Here is a 16789-nt window from a genome sequence, read left to right as displayed (position 1 = left end):
TCTTATTGAATGGACGGACTGGCTCACGGCAATGAATATCCTATTCCTGTTTCTATCTTCCTTGAATGTGCCTTGTTTCTTTACACATTTGCCATCAGTCCATTTCCTGAGCACTCATTTCTTCTTAACTCTATAAGTACTTTTGTTTGGTGTTACTTTCCTTATTGCAACTGAATGGTTTCTTTCTGTTGGAGACTGCCCACTTTACTCTAGGCTTTCTTGCATGTTGTTTCCAGCCTCAGCACAGGCTTTCCAATTCCACAACTCAGTGCCTAAGTCAAACTTGAAATCCGTTGCTGGCCAGCTACTGCCACCCCTGAGGTTTATTTGAGGTATTTTGTCCACTTCAGGGTTTGAATCACTGGGTTGGCCCTCATGATTTCTCATCAATGGTCCTCACATCTGGCTCAAATTGCCAATGTATCTTATCTATTCCATTATGCAATAACATGATATCTACACTCTTACTAGTGAACAGACGTAGGGATTGAATAGACATGGGGATGGTAAGAGAGGACATCTTACATGGAATCCTGTAGATCAAGGATCCCATTCCACATGATCTGATGTCATTATGCTCTGTGTGCTTTTGCACTTTGTCAGTCACTACACCCACAGTAATTGTACAACTTAGGCAATTCTGCAGAGCATGGACTGGCACTGAGGAACAAAAAACATATTTCAATCACTAAAGTAACTTCAATGCTGGTCCTTAGGAGACATTTTGACCGAAAGCAGCTGAGATAGAAAATTAACTCCTGATGTAATTCTTCGATAATTTGCTCCATTTATCCCATGGGAAATAACATTGTGGGTCCCATTCATTCCTGATTTAAAAGACTTTTTTCATTCAGGCAGACTCCACATTAGGCATGATAACCGAAAACCATCATCCTGAGGGATCCATAGTGAGTTAGTAAATTGGATACAAAATTAGCTTGTTCATAGAAGTCGGAGGGTAGTTGTAGAGAAGCTTTTCTGACTGGAGGTCTGTGACCAGTGGTGTTCTGTGAGGATCAGTGCTGGGACCTCTGGTGTTTGTAATTCATGACAATAATTGGGAGGAAAATGTCAGCAGTCTGTTTGCAGATGACATGAAAATTGGTTGAGTTATGAATAGTGAAGAAGGTTGTTGGAGAAATCTGCAAGATATAAAGATCATTTGAAAAGCTCAGGGAGAAATAGCAGATGGAGTTTAATCTGGACCAATGTGGGGCTATGCCTTTTGGGAGATCATGTGCAGAGGAAAATATACAGTAAATGGCCAGACTCTGAGAAGCACTGGGAGAAATGTTGGGCTGTAGGCCACAGCTCCCTGGAAGGTGGTAAAGAAGACATATAGTATTGTATAAGACTTTAGTCAGGCCACATTTGGACTATTATGTGCAGTTCTGGTCACCACACTAAAGGAAGAAATGTAAGGCTTTGGAGAGAGTACAAAAGAGGTTTACCAGGATGTTGCCAAGATTGGAGTGCATTAGCTATAAGCAGAGGTTGGACAAGGTTGGATTTCTTTTGTTAGAGGCTGAGGAGCAACCTGACAGAAATATATCAAATCACGAGAGTGGATAATCATAATTCTTTTTCCCAGATACTAGGGGGCGCAGGTTTAAAGTGAAAGGGGGAAAGTTTAAAGGATATATGAGAGGCACATGTTTTACGCACAGAGTATAATACACTGCCAGGGGAGGTGCTAAAGGCAGATATGTTAACAACATTTAATAGGTATTTAGGCAGTCACATGAGCCAGCAGGGAATAGAGGGATATGGAGCATGTGCAGGCAGATGGGATTGGTTGGGAATGGTATCATGGTCAGCACACACATGATGAACTGAAGGGCCTGTTCCTGTCCTGTTCTCTCCCAGGCAGTCGAGTTCTTCTGTGCATAGCAGCTAGAAACGTATGAGTGCATTGAATTAATTGCTTGAGACTCTATATTCAAAGTTAAGGAGCTGAAAATTTATCTTATTGAATATTGAATAATCTTCCAGTACCATAGAATTCCTGCAGGGTGGAAGCAAGCCATTCAGCCCTCCAGAGAGCATCTCATCCAAACCTACATTAACCCCTCCTCACTACTCACCCCATCCATGTAATCCTGCATTTCCATTGGCCAATCCACCTAACCTGCACCTCTTTGGACTGCGGGAGGAAACTCAACACAGACAGTCACCCGAGGGTAGAATCAAATCTGGTCCCTGGCACTGTGAGGCAGCAGTGCTAACCACTGAGCCACCGTGCTGCACCTGTATCCTTGATTCATCATATATACTCAAGTAAAAGTTGAATACTTTAGACTATTTTTAAAGGTTCAATTTATAGGATCGACTAATACACAGATAATAGTTTTGAAATTCATGCTGCAGTTTGAAATACCGTATTATTAGCAGAAGTCAATTTGTTCGCTCAGCTAATCCCAGGAAAAAAGAAAAACACAATGAATTATGGTAAAGGTAATTGCTGGATAAAAGCAAGAGAAACAAGAATGAATTACTGATAGGAAGTTTTATTTATACATACCGGTATGAAAATATAACATGTCAAAGATTCATTGAAATCCTGCAAAATGTTCCACATCATCATGGCCTGGTATAATGGCACACTTAAAATGAAACATTTATTAAATTCTGAATGTGTAAGCATCTTGAACTTTCCTGTTAAATTCATTCATTTCCCTCCCATTTCCTCTCATATGCTACGAAGCTCAGCAATAGTAACAAATTTGTTAAAGAACTAAAGATATATGTAGCTAATATATCTCAGTTTTATTCAGATACGATGGCACAATTAAAATGATTAACTTTTTAACGAAATTAATTTTTGGATGCATAGTGAACAAAGTGCAATAAGTACCAATAGACTTGTACTGGTCTGAATGAATGGATCAATCAAAACGTGGTGTAGTAAACCAAGTCGGCTAAAGAGATTTATGAATGAATGAATGAATAGAGATGCGATATAGTAAACAAAGACCAATAAGTAGCGTTACTGGTATGAATGGATGAATGAATGGGATTTCATTTAAGCGGGTTAATCAGAACATGCAGTTTCCTAGTAGGGTCGACTTTTTACACCAGATATATGGAAAATGCAAGACTTTTTGGCCAACAATTAGGGGTCAAATTTTGCACGAGATTGACTTTTATACAAGTATATATGGTACTTGATTTACAGCACAACATGTGCTTCACTGGAAATCAAGTAATTCATTTACTTGTTTTCATTTTTGTGATCATTTAGGGGTCTGTTTGAAACTGAAACGCTTTGAGACAGTATAAAGCTGTAACCTGTAAGAAACACTTTGATGAAAGGCAGGAATCTCTTGGGAGGAGATGGTTACACAGTTATGTTGTCATTGCACTGATATTGCAGAACCACAGGCTAAGGATCTGGAGGATTGGGTTCAAATCCCACTATGGTGAAAATCAACTCAACAACATTCTGAAATTCTTTTAAAATCTAGCCTAATGGAATCATTGGTGCTGGAAGAGCACAGCAATTCAGGCAGCATCCGAGGACAGGCAAAATCGACGTTTCGGGCAAAAGCCCTTCATCAGGAATCATTCCTGATGAAGGGCTTTTGCCCGAAACGTCGATTTTGCCTGTCCTCGGATGCTGCCTGAATTGCTGTGCTCTTCCAGCACCACTGATCCAGAATCTGGTTTCCAGCATCTGCAATCATTGTTTTTACCTAATGGAATCATTGTCAATTGTCATAAAACCCCCATCTGGTTCATTAATATCCTTTAGTGAAGGAAATCTGCCATCCTTACCTGGGCTGGCCTACATGTGATTTCAGACCCACAGCCATGTATCTGCCTCTTAGCTGCTCTCTGGGGCAATTAGGGATGGGCAATAAATACTGGCACAGACAGAGATGCCCACATCCCTAGAATGAACAAAAATAACCTCACTACATATTTATTTATCTGTAGAATCAATTTCAATAGTGACATAAATAATTGACAAAAATCTAAAATAAAACACAGAACTGCAGATGCTAGAAATCTGAAGCAAAAACAGAAATGCCTGAAGAAACTCAGTATGTCCGGCAACAGAAGGGTCTACCTTTCTGAAAAAGGGTCACAGCACTGCTGTGTGCCACCAGCCATTTCTATTGTTCTGAAGGGCCAAAGTAAGATTACATAAAAGTATTGACACATATTTATGACCAACTTTGAACACAATGTTTTAATGTTGTTTTTCTAGGAATCAACTTGGAGATAGTTGGCACCCATGAAATTGGACATTCTCTGGGTCTTGGTCATTCGAATGATTCAACCGCTGTGATGTTTCCCACCTACATGTTTAAAGATCCATTTCAGCTTTCGCTTGATGATATTGCAGGAATCCAGATTTTATATGGTATAACAGCATTGATCTGTATTTATATAGTGCATTTAAATTTAAATCGCTAAGCAGGTGAATAATCAAACAGAGTTTGACAACTAATCCTTAAGGAAATATCAACACAGATGACCAAAATCTTGAGCAAAGAGCACTGTCTGAACAGAGGCAAGACAGGTTACCTGTAGAGTGATTTCAGCAGAAAATCCCATCGCTTAAAGCCATGGTGAGAGCCAGAAGTAGAGGTATTAAAAGCAGGAAATCTCAGGGACCAATATAATAGAGTACCATGTGTGTTGGAGACTGCAGAGTAGGAGGAGATCACCAAGATAGAGAGGTCAAGGCCATCAAGGAAGTTGAACACAGTTTTAAAATTATGGATTTCTTCACTGGATGTCAAAGTAGGTCAATGAGTACATCTGAGACCTACGTATGCCATTCTTTTCAGCTGATGCATTGTTTTCCTTTATATTCTGGCACTGCCTTCTTAAGAACGTCTTCCTTTTCATTACACTCTCTATCTTTAAAACCTGCTTAACTGTTCACAACCAAGATTTTGCCATTTCTCCAAATTCTTCGACATGATTTTGTGATAGTTTATTTTACTTTTTAATGATATTTTGGAGGGTACTTTCCATAGCAGTTCTCAAATTACAAATAAGTAAATATGTAGTGGAGATTTTAAAAAATTCATTCTTGGGGTGTGAGTATCTCTGACTGGGCCAACAGGTATAGGCCGTCCTCCTAATGAAATTGTCTTTTCATAACCTTAGGAGATGATCAGTGGGAACCTTGGAGTAACGATGAGAACATTTCATATTGCCATTCTTTTCTGGGATTTTAGTCAACTTTCCCAAGCTAATTTATGCAGAGCGTTGGGAGAAACATGTACAGGGCTTCCAGCTGAAATTACATAGAATCAGAGAATGTTTACAGCACAGCAGAGGATGATTCAGCCTCTCATAACCATTCCAAGATTCTGTAGAAGCAATTCCAATTATCCCACTTCCTTACTCCTCCCCGCACCCATCAATATCCCCTTCCCACCATTCTTTCCTTGTAATCCTGTAACATATTTTCTTTCAAACCATTATCTCAATTCCCTTTGGGAAGCCATGATTGAATTTTCCCCCTCTCAAGCATTGCAGTCCAAATCTTAAACAATCATTGCCTAAAAATGTTCTTTTCTTTCATTTGGTTCTTTTGCAATTGCCTTAATTCAATAGTTTCTCATTCTTGACCCCCATGCCATGGGATATCGTCTCTACCTACTCTATTTCAATTCATGGTGATTTTCAATATCATTATCAAATCTTTTAATAATTTCTACGGAGAACATCATCAGTGCATGAATATTTCCTCATAATTTGCTGAGCTCTGTAACCATTCTTGTAAATCTTTCCTGTGTGTGTGGAATGAGCTACCAGGGGAAGTGGTGGAGGCCAGTACAATTACAGCAATTAAAGGCATTTGGAGGACATATGAATAGGAAGGGTTTAGAAGGATATGGACCAAATGCTGGCAAATGGGACTAGATTAATTTAGGATATCTGGTCAGCATGGACGGGTTGGACTGAAGGGTCTGTTTCCATGCTTTACAGCTGTGACTCTATGACTCTGTAACAAGATTAAGCCATTCAGCCCCTAGAACCTGTTCCACTGTTCAGTGAGGTCATGGCTAATCTCAAGGATGAAGTCAGGAGAACATGTGATCTGAAGGGGAGGTTAGAGTGTAACCCTGATAGTTTTGGCATTCTATATCATAAAGGGCACAGATTTGAAATATGCTGTTCAAACAGTGTGGTTAAGTTGCGTGTAAACAGTACACACATCTGCCATTGTGTACCAGTGTTAGGTGGAATGAGTATCGAGGATGATAGATGAGTTGCTTGATCCTGAATTCTGTTGAACTTCTCAAGTATTGTTGGAGCTGCACTCATTCAGGCCAGTGAGGAGTGTACCATCACATACCTGACACTCTACTATCCATATAGTGGACTGGATGTGAGGATTGCGGAAAAATTTTACTTCCTGTAAAATTCCCAGTCCCAACCTGTTCTTGTAACTATTATATTCTGTGGCTGGTTTGGTTAAGATCCTGTTAATGGTAACCAAGCCCCTTTCCCTAATCATTCTCCCTTTCCTCAGGACTGATAGTGGGGGTCATTCAGTAACGGCAAGGCTGCTGAACTTCAAACACAGGTGATCAGATCATCTCTGGCTGAAGATGCTCATTACTTGGACCTGATGTGGCAGGGCTGTTTAAGAAGAGATGGAAACTCCAAGCCAGTTAGCCTGACCTTGGTCACTGGGAAGGTTTTAGAATCCAAAATGAAGGATAAGATCACAGAATATTTGAATGATTAGATGAGATTAGATTCCCTACAGGCCCTTTGGCCGAACAAGTCCACACCGACCCTCAGCAGAGCAACCCACCCAGCCCCATTTCCCTCTGACTAATGCACCTAACACTACAGGCAATTTAGCACAGCCAATTCACCTGACCTGCACATCTTTGGACTGTGGGAGGAAACTGGAGCACCCGGAGGAAACCCATACAGGCACAGGGAGAATGTACAAACTCCACACAAGCAGTCACCTGAGATTGGAATCAAACCTGGCGCTGCGAGGCAGCAGTGCTAACCATTGAGCGCCTGTGAAAGAGTATAATAAAATAGGGCTGAGTCAGCATGGTTTTGTAAACAGAAGATTAAGCATGACAAATCTGTTAGAATTCCTGGGGAATGTAACAAGCAAGTTAGACAAAGGAGAACAGTGGGCATGATCTATTTGGATTTCCAGAAATCCTTTGACAAGGTGCCACACAGAATACTGCTGAATAGGACAAGAACCCATGATGTTAAGAGCAAGGTATTGGCAGAGGTAGAGGATTGACTGTCGGGCAGAAGGCAGAGAGAAAAGATAAAGGGGTCTTTTTCAGGATGGCAGCTAGTGACTACTAGAGTTATGCAGGGATCACTGTTGTCACCACAACTATTAATGTTTCATAGATTCATTGATTCATTCAGAGCAGAAAAGCCCCCTCGGTGCATCCTTACTGACTATGATCTGCCTGTACTGCTCATAAACAAAGCTTTTCACTGTACCTCCATACACGTGTCATTCAAATCAATCAATCAGTCTATCAAGTCTGCACTGACTTACCTATCATTAAAATGTTCTAACCCCAATTTTCTGTACTTGTCCCATAGCTTTGAATGTGATGATATTTGAAGTACTCATTCAAATATTTGTTAAAGGTTCTAAGAATTATAGTCTCCACTACATTCCCAAGCAGTGCATTTCAGGTTCCCACTACTCTTTGCGTGAAGAGATTTTCTTTCCAAATCCCCTCTGAATCTCCTGCCCCTTATCCTAACACTATGCCCTCTCATGATTGACCCCTCAACCTATGGGAACTGCTGCTGTCTATTCACCCTGTCCTTGTCACTCATAATCTTATACACCTATCATGTCACCCCTTCACAGTCTTCTCTGCTCTAAAGAAAACTGTCCAAACTGATGTAGTCCCTCCTTATTCCTCAATGTCTCCATCACAGGCAACATCCTGGTGAACCTCCTCTGTACCCTCTCCAGTGCTATCACATCTTTCCTGTTGTGAGGTGACCAGAACTGCACACAGTACCCTCTCTGTGGGCTGGCCAATGCTCTGTACAACTCGAACATTACCTCCCTGCTCTTATACTCGATGTCCTGACTGATAAAAGCAAATGCCATTTACCTTCTTGACTATCCAATTCATGTGCTCTGCCAATTTCAGGGATCTGTCAATAATTACCCCAAGACTCCTCTGTTCCTCTGAGTTACCCAGTGTCCTATTATTCATTAAATACTCCCTCAATTGTTTCTTTTTCCAAAGTGCATCACCTCACACCTATGAGGATTAAGTACCATCTGGCATTGGTCTGCCTATCTGACCAACCCATTGATATCTTTCTGTAACATCAGGTAATAGTCCAAAAAGTTTATTTGGAAGCACTAGCTTTCGGAGCACTGCTCTGTCATCAGGTGGTTGTGGAGTATAAGATCGTAAAACACAGAATTCTTACAACTGTGAACTCCACAACCACCTGGTGAAGGAGCAGCGCTCCGAAAGCTAGTGCTTCCAAACAGTGTGGTTTTTAACTTTGTTCACCTCACCTGCATTCAAAATCATTCCTGTAACCTACAATCATCATCTTCACTATCAACCACTCTAACAAACTTGGTAAAAACCAAAAGAACTGTGGATACTGTGAATCAGAAGCAAAAACAAAAGTTATACACCAAGCTTGTTAGCAAAAACAGAAGGTCTGGCAGCATCTGTGAAGAGAAATCAAAGTTAACATTTTGCATCCAGTGAGCCTTCCTCAGAACTGAGTTAACTTTGATTTCTTCCACAGATGCTGCCAGAACTGCTGAGCTTTTCCAGCAACTTCTGTTTTTGCTAACAAGCTTGGTGTATAACTTTGCCCCTACACTTTCATCAATATGATTTATGTATTTAACAAAAGGCATTTTACACGTATGTGAGGAATAAGAGAATGATCAAAGAAAGAGTAGGGCCGATCGGGGATAGAATAGGGAACTTGTGTATAGAGTCTGAGGAGGTAGGGGAAGCCATAACTGAGTTTTTTGCTTCTGTCTTTACTAAAGAAAAGGACCTTGTAGTGAATAAAACCATTGAGGAGCAGGTGTGCATGCTGGAATGAATAGAGATTGAGGAAGCTGGTGTGCTGAAGATTTTCACAAACATTAAGATTGACAAGTCGCCAGGGCCAGACCAGATTTGTCCTCGGCTGCTTTGGGAAGTGAGAAATGTGATTGCTTCGCCACTTGCGAAGATCTTTGCATCCTCGCTCTCCACTGGAGTCGTACCTGAGGACTGGAGAGAGGCAAATGTAATTCCTCTCTTCAAGAAAGGAAATAGGGAAATCCCCGGCAATTACAGACCAGTCAGTCTCACGTCTGTCATCTGCAAGGTGTTAGAAAGGATTCTGAGGGATAGGATTTATGACCATCTGGAAGATCATGGCTTGATTAAAGGCAGTCAGCACGGCTTTGTGAGGGGCAGGTCATGCCTCACAAATCTTATTGAGTTCTTTGAGGATGTTACTAGAAACGTTGATGAGAGTCGAGCGGTGGATGTGGTGTATATGGACTTCAGCAAGGCATTTGATAAGGTTTCCCATGGTAGGCTCATTCAGAAGGTCAGGAGGAATGGGATACAGGGAAATTTAGCTGTTTGGATACAGAATTGGCTGGTTGACAGAAGACAGCGAGTGGTAGTGGAAGGAAAGTATTCTGCCTGGAAGTCAGTGACGAGTGGTGTTCCACAGGGCTCTGTTCTTGGGCCTCTACTCTTTGTAATTTTTATTAATGACTTGGATGAGGAGATTGAAGGATGGGTCAGCAAGTTTGCAGATGGCACAAAGGTTGGAGGTGTCGTTGATAGTATAGAGGACTGTTGTAGGCTGCAGCGGGACATTGATAGGATGCAGAGATGGGCTGAGAGGTGGCAGATGGAGTTCAACCTGGATAAATGCGAGGTGATACATTTTTTAAGGTCGAATTTGAAAGCTGAGTACAGGATTAAGGATAGGACTCTTGGCAGTGTGGAGGAACAGAGGGATCTTGGTGTGCAGGTACATAGATCCCTTAAAATGGCCACCCAAGTGGACAGGGTTGTTAAGAAAGCATATGGTATTTTGGCTTTCATTAACAGGGGGATTGAGTTTAAGGGTCGTGAGATCTTGTTGCAGCTCTATAAAACTTTAGTGAGACCGTACTGGGAATACTGTGTCCAGTTCTGGTCACCCTATTATAGGAAAGATGTGGATGCTTTGGAGAGGGTTCAGAGGAGGTTTACCAGGATGCTGCCTGGAATGGAGGGCTTATGTTACGAAGAGAGGTTGAAGGAGCTCGGACATTTTTCATTGGAGAAAAGAAGGAAGAGAGGGGACCTAATTGAGGTGTACAAGATAATGAGAGGCATAGATAGAGTCGATAGCCAGAGACTATTTCCCACAGCAGAAATTGTTAACACAAGGGGTCATAGTTTTAAGCTGGTTGGAGGAAAGTATAGAGGGGATGTCAGAGGCGGGTTCTTTACGCAGAGAGTTGTGAGAGCATGGAATGCGTTGCCAGCAGCAGTTGTGGAAGCGAGGTCATTGGGGATATTTAAGAGACTGCTGGACATGCATATGGTCACAGACATTTGAGGGTGCGTACATTAGGTTTACCGTACATGAGGATCAATGGTCGGCACAACATCGTGGGCTGAAGGGCCTGTTCCGTGCTGTACTGTTCTATGTTCCAATAAGGGTGCCAATGCTGATCCATATGGTACAATGCTGGACAGCAGCTTCCAGTCACTCAAACAGCCTTCTACCATGACCCGTTGGATTAGTCGGGCAATCAATGATTACAGGGAGAAAGCAGGAGAATGGGATTGAGAAACTTACCAGCCATGATAGAATGGTGGAGCAGACTTGATGGGCTGAATGGCCTAAATCTGCTCTCAGGTTTCACGCTTGCTTGAGCTTGGTATCAAAGTCGAGAGTGTGGTGCTGGAAAAGCACAGCAGGTCAGGCAGCATCCGAGAAGCAGGAGAATCAGGAACTTCCTGATGACAGGCTTACGCCTGAAACATCGATACTCCTGCTCCTCGGATGCTGCCTGACCTGCTGAGCTTTTCCAGCTCCACACTCTCGACTCTGATCTCCAGCATCTGCAATCCTCGCTTTCTCCTGAGGTTGGTATCAGCTGTAAGGTTTTGTTCACTAACTCTTGGTTCCTCAGATGGTCAGAAGCTTCTCTGGAGACAGTGTTCCATTTCATCACTGGCTCTGCCCTCACTTTCAGCAGTTGCTGGAGCCTACGGAAATTGATGCTCACTCTTCAGAGCCTCATTCTGGAGCATGATAGAAGACAGTTTAGTGCTGCTAGAGAACCTTTCTCTTCCAAATGTTTATTCTAAGGCTTTGAGATCTTTCACATGCCTTCTCTCTTGTTGTCATTCTCTTTCTCTTGTTTTTCTCTCTCCATCTCCGTCTCTGTCCAGAGTCACTGACTATGACTCTCTCCACCCTTCAGGCACCCTGCCTCTATTCCTGATGAAGGGCTTTTGCCTGAAATGCTGATTTTCCTGCTCCTTGGATGCTGCCTGACCGGTTGTGCTTTTCCAGCATCACTCTACTCCCTGACTGAGAGTCAGTAAATCTATTCAAAGCAAAGTCAGTTCCTTGTATTCAGGTGTTAAACCTGGTACAGTCTATTCTGCTAGCACACATGTTTCTTCATTGTGAACAGACTTTAATATGATTGAGGAATTAGACCATTATTTGTAGAAAATAAACTTTCCTACCTGTGTTTCTATAACATGATTCCAACTCCATTAGTTTAAAAGGCAGCTATTGCACACGAATGGGACTATCGCATTACATCAGAACTGACTGTATCTGATTTGTAATGGAAGGCCTGAATCTGTTAGTCTTTGATAATCAGGCCAGCTGTTTTAATCATCAAACAAAACTAGTGGTAGATCTATTATTCTATTTTATTTTGATGTAAAGAAGCATTCTAAAATGTATCTATCTTATAAAACGTTACACTGATAGCATGCTACTATTGCGGGATCCTAGGCATTGTTACTGACAGACATTGAAGACTTTAAGCAGAGTACATTTATTGCCTTTTGTGTCTTCAATGTTTCTTGCTATTGGTATTCAGCATTGAAGAATATTGAATCATCAACTAACTTGGTCGGTGTAAGTAATCATAAGGAGGTTACTTTGTCTATGTTTAAACTCATACCATGAGGTTCATGGAGTCCAAAGCAAGTGTTGAGTATTCCCAGAATGTTCCTTCCTAATTCGATCTAATTGCAATGCCATCTATGGTTAATTGGTGGTACAGAGTATATTCAGGGACGGTGTTGTGAAGGTTGCTGAAAGATCTGAGAAAACTCAAGATGAAATAAATTTAAACCATCAATCAACCTTTCCTTTCATGTTCCAAATTATTGTATTTTGATTTTTTGATTTCATTATTTTTGTGAATTTCATGTGATTTAAAATCATATCTCTTTCAATTTAGGAGCCAACGTTGTAACGACAGAAACTACAACCCAGACACCAGACACACCTACAACCCAGACACCAGACACACCTACAACCCAGACACCAGACACACCTACAACCCAGACACCAGACACACCTACAACCCAGACACCAGACACACCTACAACTCAGACACCAGAAACACCTACAACCCAGACACCAGACACACCTACGACCCAGACACCAGACACACCTACGACCCAGACACCAGACACACCTACAACTCGGACACCAGACACACCTACAACCCAGACACCAGACACACCTACAACTCGGACACCAGACACACCTACAACTCGGACACCAGACACACCTACGACCCAGACACCAGACACACCTACGACCCAGACACCAGACACACCTACGACCCAGATACCAGACACACCTACAACTCAGACTCCAGAAGAGACTACAACTGAACAGCCACAGATGTGTGACCCAGATCTCTTTGCAGATGCTGCTACTATAGTAGGAAAATACATAATTTTATTCAAGAATGGGTAATTATCATACTTTCTAAATCCATCTGTTACTTTTACAATTTTTATGTGATATCCATCTGAATGAGAATCAGACTCAGGTGGGGTGATTTTAACTTCCAGCAGAGAGCAAGCTGATCTTGCTTTCTCAGCAGCAGGACACCTGTGCTGTTGAGCAGCTCAGGCTGCACACCCCTGGCAGCAGCAAGGAGTAGTGGGCAGGGGCATTATCCAGTGTGTGTGTGTGTGTGTGTGTTGGGGCAGGGGGTGGGGTGAAGATCACGGCCTCAAAAGAGGTCATGAGAGGTTGTCTTTATTTGTAATATGGGAGTATTGCTGGCTATCCAGCATCTCTTACCCATCCCTAAATGTTCTTGAGAAGGTAATGGTATGTTGCCTTTGAACTGATACAGTCGTGAAGGCTGTGTTTGTGGCTACTGTAGATATTGTGCTGCCCATAATCTGTGCTATCTCTGGTTAGGAGAAAGACCTACAGTCTCCTGATTTGCAGTCAAGGGAGGCGTGGTAGTAGTTTGGCGCACCGACCTCTACACCGCTGAGGCCAAACGCCAACTCGCAGATACCTCCTCCTACTGCCCCCTTGACCATGACCCCATCCCCACCACCAAACCATCATCTCCCAGACCATCCATAACCTCATCACCTCAGGGGATCTCCCATCCACCGCCTCCAACCTCATAGTCCCACAACCCCGCACCTCCCGCTTCTACCTCCTGCCCAAAATCCACAAACCTGACTGCCCCGGACGACCCATTGTCTCCGCCTGCTCCTGCCCCACCGAACTCATCTCCGCATACCTTGACAACGTCCTGTCCCCCTTAGTCCAAGAACTCCCCACCTATGTTCAGGACACCACCCATGCCCTCCACCTGCTCCATGATTTTCGCTTCCCCGGTCCCCAACACCTTATCTTCTCCATGGACATCCAGTCCCTGTACACCTCCATCCCCCATCACGAAGGACTCAAAGCCCTCCGCTTCTTTCTTTCCCGCCGTACCGACCAGTACCCTTCCACAGACACCCTCCTTCGACTGACTGAACTGGTCCTCACCCTGAACAACTTCTCTTTCCAATCCTCCCACTTCCTCCAAACGAAAGGAGTAGCCATGGGCACCCGCATGGGCCCCAGCTATGCCTGCCTCTTCGTAGGATATGTGGAACAATCCATCTTCCGCAACTACACTGGCCCCACCCCCCATCTTTTCCTTCGCTACATTGATGACTGTATCGGCGCCGCCTCGTGCTCCCACGAGGAGGTTGAACAGTTCATCCACTTCACCAACACCTTCCACCCCAACCTCAAATTCACCTGGACTGTCTCAGATTCCTCCCTCCCCTTCCTCGACCTTTCTATTTCTATCTCAGGCGACCGAATCAACACGGATATCTACTACAAACCGACCGACTCCCACAGCTACCTGGACTACACCTCCTCCCATCCTGCCCCCTGTAAAAACGCCATCCCATTCTCCCAATTCCTTCGACTCCGCCGCATCTGCTCCCAGGAGGACCAGTTCCAAAAACGCACAACCCAGATGGCCTCCTTCTTCAAGGACCGCAATTTCCCCCCCGACGTGGTTGACGATGCCCTCCACCGCATCTCTTCCACTTCCCGCTCCTCCGCCCTTGAACCCCGCCCCTCCAACCACCACCAGACTCCACTGGTCCTCACCTACCACCCCACCAATCTCCATGTACAGCGCATCATCCGCCGTCATTTCCGCTACCTCCAAACGGACCCCACCACCAAGGATATATTTCCCTCCCCTCCCCTATCAGCATTCCGTAAAGACCACTCCCTCCGTGACTCCCTCGTCAGATCCACACCCCCCACCAACCCAACCTCCACTCCCGGCACCTTCCCCTGCAACCGCAGGAGGTGCAAGACTTGCGCCCACACCTCCCCCCTCACCTCCCTCCAAGGCCCCAAAGGAAACTTCCATATCCGCCACAGATTCACCTGCACCTCCACACATATCATCTATTGCATCCTCTGCACCGGATGTGGCCTCCTCTATATTGGGGAGACAGGCCGGCTACTTGCGGAGCGTTTCAGAGAACACCTCTGGGACACCCGGACCAACCAACCCAACCACCCTGTAGCTCAACATTTCAATTCCCCCTCCCACTCCACCAAGGATATGCAGGTCTTTGGACTCCTCCATCGCCAGACCACAACAAAACGATGGTTGGAGGAAGAACGTCTCATCTTCCGGCTAGGAACCCTCCAACCACATCGGATTTCACCAGTTTCCTCATTTCCCCTCCCCCACCTTGTCTCAGTCAAATCCATCAAATTCTGCACCGCCTTCCTAACCTGCAATCTTCTTCCTGACCTCTCCGCCCCCACCCCAGTCTGACCTATCACCCTCACCTTGACCTCTTTCCACCTATCACATTTCCGACGCCCCTCCCCCAAGTCCCTCCTCCCTACCTTTTATCTTAGCTTGCTGGACAAACTTTCCTCATTCCTGAAGAAGGGCTTATGCCTGAAACGTCGATTCTCCTGTTCCCTGGATGCTGCCTGACCTGCTGCGCTTTTCCAGCAACACATTTCCACCTATCTCTGGTTAGCCAATTTGAGATGGGATTTGCTGAAATAAAAAAACTCAAAATAATAATTAGAAACTCCTGACTAAGATGTTTAGATACAGAACTGGCTCAAAGGTAGAAGACAGAAGGTGGTGGTGGAGGGTTGTTTTTCAGACTGGAGGTCTGTAACCAGTGGAGTGCCACAAGGATCGGTGCTGGGTCCACTGCTTTTCATCATTTATATAAATGATTTGGATGAAAGCATAAGAGGTACAGTTAGTAAGTTTGCAGATGACACCAAAATTGGAGGTGTAGTGGGCAGCAAAGAGGGTTACCTCAGATTACAACAGGATCTTGACTAGATGGGCCAATGGGCTAAGTGGCAGATGGAGTTTAATTTTGATAAAGTGAGGTACTGCATTTTGGGAAGGCAATTTTTAGTAGGACTTATGCACTTAATGTTAAGGTCCTAGGGAGCGTTGCTGAACAAAGAGATCTTGGAGTGCAGGTTCATAGCTCCTTGAAAGTGGAGTCTCAGACAAGGTAGTGAAGGAAGTGTTTGGTATGCTTTCCTTTATTGGTTAGAGCATCGAGTATAGGAGTTGGAAGGTCATGTTGTATCTATGCAGGACATTAGTTAGGACACTTTTGGACTGCTGCATTCAATTCTGGTCTCCCTGCTTTCGGAAAGATGATGTGAAACTTGAAAAGATGCAAAAAAAGATTTACAAGGATGTTGCCAGGGTTGGAGGATCTGAGCTACAGGGAGAGGCTGAACAGGCTGGGGCTGTTTCCCCTGGACCGTTGGAGGCTGAGGGGGACCTTATACAGGTTTATAAAATCATGGGGGGCATTGATAGAATAAATAGACATTTTCCCTGGGGTGGGGGAATCCAAAACTAGAGGACATAGGTCTAGGGTGAGAGGGGGAAGATTTAAAATGGACCTAAGGGGCAACTTTTTCACACAGAGGGTGGTACGTGTATGGGGAGAAAGTGAGGTCTGCAGATGCTGGAGATCAAAGTTGAAACTTTATTGCTGGAACAGCACAGCAGGTCAGGCAGCATCCAGGGAACAGGAGATTCGACGTTTCGGGCACAGGCCCTTCTTCAGGAATGGAATGTATGGAATGAGCTGCCAGAGGCTGGTACAATTGCAACATTTTAAAGGCATCTGGATGGGTATATGAATAAGGTGTTGCACTGGAAAAAGCACACCAGTACAGGCAGCATGTGAGGAGCAGGAGAGTTGGTGATCGGGTAGGATCCTTCATCGAGGCTCTGACTCTG

The 16789-nt window shown here is 44.0% G+C and overlaps 1 protein-coding gene across 1 annotated transcript in view; it reads left to right on the top strand.

Moving 5' to 3' along the window:
• Nucleotides 1–16789, top strand: part of LOC122550421 (matrix metalloproteinase-20-like) — an 82707-nt gene that overhangs the window by 20276 nt on the left and 45642 nt on the right. Inside the window, exons 5-6 of the mRNA XM_087987851.1 lie at nt 4211–4366; nt 12446–12968. Of these exons, the coding sequence (XP_087843977.1) occupies nt 4211–4366; nt 12446–12968 (679 nt within the window). The remainder of the gene's footprint in view (nt 1–4210; nt 4367–12445; nt 12969–16789) is intronic.

The sequence above is a fragment of the Chiloscyllium plagiosum genome, unplaced genomic scaffold (genome assembly GCF_037043375.1).
Source record: "Chiloscyllium plagiosum isolate Xiang-an unplaced genomic scaffold, Cpla_swu_hap1 HiC_scaffold_6, whole genome shotgun sequence".
Lineage (NCBI taxonomy): Eukaryota > Metazoa > Chordata > Chondrichthyes > Orectolobiformes > Hemiscylliidae > Chiloscyllium > Chiloscyllium plagiosum.
This window is presented reverse-complemented; position numbering and strand designations above follow the sequence as displayed.